At 32.2% G+C, this 6,157-nt stretch overlaps 1 protein-coding gene across 1 annotated transcript; it reads right to left on the bottom strand.

Moving 5' to 3' along the window:
* Positions 1–464: 464 nt before the first annotated feature.
* On the bottom strand, positions 465–1,407 carry LOC125814794 (transcription factor MYB8-like). The gene is made up of 3 exons (XM_049494240.1): positions 1,299–1,407; positions 1,042–1,171; positions 465–957 (listed from the first exon to the last, which is right to left on the bottom strand). The coding sequence occupies exons 1-3, from the start codon at positions 1,405–1,407 to the stop codon at positions 465–467; spliced, it is 732 nt and encodes a 243-aa protein (XP_049350197.1).
* Between the last annotated feature and the right edge of the window lie 4,750 nt (positions 1,408–6,157).

The raw sequence follows: 6,157 nt of genomic DNA, 5'->3' as shown, positions 1-6,157 counted from the left end.
ATATTTCTTATGTCACTACCATTTTGGGTATGGTCCTACCTTGTCATCTTCGTAACACAATATCTCTTTTAAGATTGTAAAAAAATAAATAATAGGAAAACGAAATTGAAAAATAAAGTTTTTTACAGGATATATACCAGTATTGCTTGTATATACTTTTTGGGGTTATACAAGAAATTCTTTTCAGAATCCAATAAAGCCTTAGTATGCTATAAAACTTCTTACACTATTTCATGAAAGTCTTTATATCTATAGAACTTGATAAATGAGTTTCTAGAATAATCATGCTCTTTCACGAACAAAATATGCTTATTCAATTTCAAGACCTCCAAATATTACAAACTAATTGAACAAGATTAACATAATGACCAAGAAATGCAAGATACCACATATATGTTGCTCGTATACACCAAAACATTATGAAGACATCAAAAGGAACATAGTTAAACATCCAGTACTGACACTTAGATCTTCAGATTATCTGCTGCCATATAAAGCTCCAACCAGAAATCCACAATAGATGAATGAACACTCACATCCATGAAATCTTTCATGTACAAATCAACACTTGATGATGACCATGTACTACTCTCCAATATAACTATGTTTTCATCATCAACTTGATTGACAATTGAAGTAACATCGTTGTCTTGATCCAATGTTTTCAAGAATCCCATGATTTCGTAATTTTCATCAAATGTGATGTAGCTGGAGGAGGAGGAGGAGTTGGTGAAATCAAGTGTTGGATCATTAGGACCTTCAATATTTGGACAAGTAGTTATCAAAGGTTTCTTTTGAGTACTCATCTCTATTTGTTTAGCTTTATTCACCTTTTTGGACCTTGATTTAGGTTTCACTTCAACTTTTGTCCCAAGGTGCTTCTTTAAATGTGTGTGGTAGAAATTCTTGATTTCGTTATCTGTTCTTCCAGGCAATTCTTTAGCTATAGCTGACCACCTTTAACAAATTAAAACATGTAATTGGTTCCTCGAAAATGAGCTATATATATCTATGTTACTAAAGCTAAGGTTTAATTCTCACCTATTTCCAAGCGATTGATACATTCTGATCACAATTTCCACCTCCTCGATGCTAAAAGGTCCTTTCTTTAGATCAGGCCTCAAGTAGTTGATCCATCGGAGTCTACAACTCTTTCCGGTTCTTGATAGCCCTAATTAACAAAAATATATACATATGTAATGATGAAACCCTAAAAGCAGTCTTTGTGTTTTTTTAGAAAAAAAAACCTAAAAGCAACAATAAAAAGTTGGGATGAAGTTTTGTTGTTGTTGTTGAACCTGCAAATTTGGGCATGTGAGACCAATTCCAAATACGATATTGCATGATATAATCAATCAATTTTTGGTCTTCTTCAGGAGACCATGCTCCCTTCTTTACATAATCCATATGTTGCTGGAACACTAGTCCTGCCATAATTATATATGGAGCTTCTAATTACTCACAAAGGCTCACCTACTTCACAAAGGTTAATTGCTTATTTATAAGAGGGAAGGGGGGGGGGGGGAGCTAAGGGGGGTGTTCAGCCCAAATTGCTAGACTTTTTGGTTAAAAGCCTTCATTTTCCAAGCAAGTTCCCCCGAACTCATTCAATAAAAAATTATAGGGAAAATTGTATGAAATAGCAAACTATTAATTCAAATTAAATGTTATAGTCATAGTTTATTTTAGTTGTAATTCGCAGCAAACATCCCTTTTTTTGTCATCTGATTCGGTATACAATTAGCCATTTTCGGTATACAATTAGTCATTTTATACATTTCAGTATAAAATGTATAAAATGCGTTTGTGTTTGTATAAAGCGAGAGAAAAGTGTAGCGAACAATTTATACAAATTACAATGTATAAATGAATTTATACAAAACTGAACAATTTGTATAAAATTGGATGTTTGTAGCGAATTATACAAATCAAAAGCTCCATAAAAAACATAAAATTTGTTATGGAGCGCAATTATGCAAACTATAGCTATAACATATAAATATGATTTTTATGTTTGTTATATGATAAAGTTGCTCAAAATTATATGATATATATTTTAAAATCATTAGTGTATGTATATAGATTTTGAACCCATTAGTCATTAAGATTAGAGGTTGACTCAGTGCTTTAGGGAATTCAAAGTTCATCTTGAACTTCTAAGATCAATCTCACACGCTACATTTTTTTATTTTTCTAACTCCATTGGTAAAAATTCTATCTCTCTACCTTCACGAGATAATGATAAGGTCTGTGCAAATCCTACCCTCTTCAGACCCCACTTAGTGAAATTTCACTGGATATATTATTGTTATTGTTGTTGTATTGACAAAAATCCTTAACTGCCACCCGCTCACAATTTCTTAATTTGTCTTGGTGATTCTTCTTCTTCCCTTATTTTTTCTACTTCTATTTATGAAAAACGTATTTTTACAATTTCACTATTTCTTTTTTTTTGTATTATATATGATGTAGGGGTGTACATGATCGGGTTGGTTCGGGTTTTTCAAACATCAAACAAAATCATGTGTGTCAGATTTTTAAATTTATAAACCAAACCAAACCAATAAAACTCGAGTTTTTCAACCTCGGGTTTTTTCTAATTTTTCAGATTTTTTTCGGGTTTTTCCGTTAAAGTATTCATACAAACATATAATTTACTTGTATTTCAGATATTTCTTTAGTCCTACCAAAATACAACTATCTAAGGTATTTCTTAATAAAATAACACAAAATATGTCGGGTTGATTTAATCTTGGGTTGTTTTATTTAGTTAAAACCAAACCAACCCAAATATAGTCGATTTTTTTTTTCAATACCAAATCAAGTCAAACCAAACTAGTAGTCAATTTTTTTAGATGCATGCTTTGGTACAGTTTGACACTATTACGGGTATTAAAAGATCAGTTAACCGGAGTTAATTCGTCGAATGGTTATTTAAGTTGTGAAAATCGTTTAATAAGTCATCCAAGTATTTATAAATCTCTATAAATAACCTAAGTATGAACTCCATATAATGACAACTATTAATTAATTAGTCAATTTTGATATGAATGAAGTTAGTTGTATACCATACTTAATGATTAAATCTTCTTAAAGTAATGTCAAATATAATTAATTTTCTAATATTAACATTACTAGAATATTATAGTCTATGTGATTGCATATTATTTGGTAAACATTAAAAACTGTTTTGTTTATTGCCACTCAATTCTTTCTCTTGCATAAAAAAATGGTTATTTGTCAAGGACAATTACGATAAAAGAATTCTCATAATCGTGCTTAATTTTATACATGTTATCATTTGTAATTTGTTTGAATTATATTGACATTTTTATTTAGTATTTTATTTGTTTTCTGTACAAAATATTTAAAAGAGTATGGCGAAAGCTAAAAGAGATTTTCTTTTAACCGAATTGAAGTACTTAATTAGATGGTTATTTTCATAAATAAGTTGTTTTTGTATGGATTAACCAAATAGGAAAAATCCTTTTGGTCAAAATTTGGTCAGAATGATCAAATAAATATATTATTTTACTTTTTTAAATATTTTTATCTTTTTAATTTTAATATCTTTTAATTAAAAAATAGAAAAATAATTAATTTATTTTTAAATAAAAAAAATATTATAAACTTTTAAAATTTTTGATCAAATTCTGATCAAATATTATTTCGCATTATCTAACCAAATAAACCTCAAAGTTGCAAGTTCTTAGCCGCCCTGCCACCTAAACATAGCAGCTTTTTTGGGAAAAAAGAGAGAAAGGAAGAAGCTGTGATGGTGACAGCTGTTGGGTGGAGATTGAAGAGAGGTAGCGTTTTAATTGCTTGCTAATCAAGTAAGGGCTCATTGATTGGAAATAAGTTATTCTGAGATAAGTTATTTTATCATATATATGGATAACTTATTTCATCACTAAATGATGAGAATAATTTCAAAACTGTCTAATACCTTCGACCAAATTATTCGTGAGATTATTATATCTTCTAACTTATATCAAATGACTCTCAAGTGTTAAGATATAAATTACGTCATATTTGAGGGGTACTTTAAAGTTAAATTAAAAATAGTATTTAGATGTTTATATTGTTTGAATTGAATCCTCATTTCGCTTGGTATTTTTAAAAGTTAGCAAGGATAATTTTCTCTTACTTGAACAAAGTGGAATAAAAAATAATTATTTTCTCTTTTTATATCTCAATCTGTATGACATAATTTAAGTATATTAGAAGAGTTAAATGTTATAATAACTCATATCAAATCATTATACGCTCCGGACTCAATCTCTCCGAGTCATCTCAAGCTTTTGGCCCCTCATATTTTGTACTCTTAGGCTTTTTAACAACCTTAGGCATAGGCAGACCCCTCGAAATGGACAAAATTAAAAACACAATGTTCTCCTTCAAGCCCCTAAAATCCCTCGATCCAGACGGACTTCACCCAATATTTTTTCAAAAGTATTGGAAAGATACAGAGGAGTTAGAGGCTGCTACATGTATGCAGGCCTTCCATACTTCTTCCATTTCCCCTGATTTAAATAAAACCTTCTTGTGCCTCATTCCAAAAATAAACAACCCTGAACAAATTAATCACTATAGACCTATAAGTCTTTGATCACCATTTATAAAACGATTACAAAAATAATTGTGAACAGAATCAGACCTTTTTTGAATAACATTATTAGTCCCCAACTATCACGACCCAACCCATCGGGCTGTGTGGGCACCCACTCTAACACCTAAGTAGAAGAACCCTCATATCCCAAAAGTTAAAACATGCGGAAGTTTACGAAATACGAAATTAAATGAGGAACACAAATCCTTTTTCAATAAAATCTCTTGAAATAATTACTAGTCAGTACTTGTAAAGTAAATAACACCCCCAAAAATCTAGTCTAAACAGGTACAAGAGCTACTAAGAGTTCAACTGGACAATATGATAACGACACAACTCCCACCATGCAGAAGAAAGAATAGAAGTTGCTGGAGATTGTCTTCGTCTTCACCTAATGAAACGTCACCAATCCTGCATCCAAACTATGTCAAAAGACATAGCAAGAGTAGTATCAATATAAACACACGTACTGGTAGGCCTCATTGGTCAGCCCGACGCCCACCACATAATATAAGAAATTCAATAATAAGAACATGATATAACACCCCTCGCTTCTCCACCTTTACTCTCTCTCGAAAATACCTCCAAATTCCACTAGCACTCCAACTACTAACCACATTACCAACCAACCTACTTTCGTCGCACCCTTACTACCCCTCCATAATTCCCAGACTTGGCCACATAATACATCACGCCAAGCTTTCTACTAACCACAATCCTTTATCTCCCAAAGTGAATCCCCCCTAAGTAATATGTCACGATCACTAATCACACTCCTTGTCAATACTACACATGACACCTTTTTACCCGGTTATTAACAATTCTTGCAACCTTCACTTCCTACTTACTGTACCACGTTCTGATTTGGTTGTTCCCCTTCCAGATCACTCAACATCAAGGTACCTATCCCGTTACTCAACATATAATACCCACCAAACACAAGACTTCATAACCATACAACAACTCCGGTAAATACAACATCAATTATCACATGCATGAATTCAAACATATACAATATTAACAACATTTACAAACAAAGATATACAACTTCCCATTTTATGTCAAACTATCACAATTATATCACGTCGTTGGTCCTCTCATGGAACCCAAACCCAAATAGTTAGCATGCCGGAACGTGGCAATCGATCCCATATTTATGTTGGAACGTGGCAACCGATCCAAGTTAGTTATGTCAGAACGTGGAAACCGATCCAAGTTAGTTATGCCGGAACGTGGCAATCGACTCATTCACACACCACAATCACAATCACAAGTATATCATCAAGATCATGCATTTAAGTCATGATTTCATGGCATTCATCAATTCTCTATCTCATTACAACGAGTGCGATCAACATTGCAACATAAACAAATACACCAGTATCATAATGAAGCAAGAACAAACATACGTCACACAATCATAGAATCACAACCATCACGTGAGACCTCGTGGTTCTTTCGCATGATATGTGTATCATTGAATGTGTGTATGAGGCTTATATGACTTGGTGTATCATTTCAGGAGAATAAGGTTGCAAAGGGGAG

This window comes from Solanum verrucosum, unplaced genomic scaffold (assembly GCF_900185275.1).
Source record: "Solanum verrucosum unplaced genomic scaffold, falcon-dt-bn FXZP01000351.1, whole genome shotgun sequence".
Taxonomy (NCBI): Eukaryota; Viridiplantae; Streptophyta; class Magnoliopsida; order Solanales; family Solanaceae; genus Solanum; species Solanum verrucosum.
This window is presented reverse-complemented; position numbering and strand designations above follow the sequence as displayed.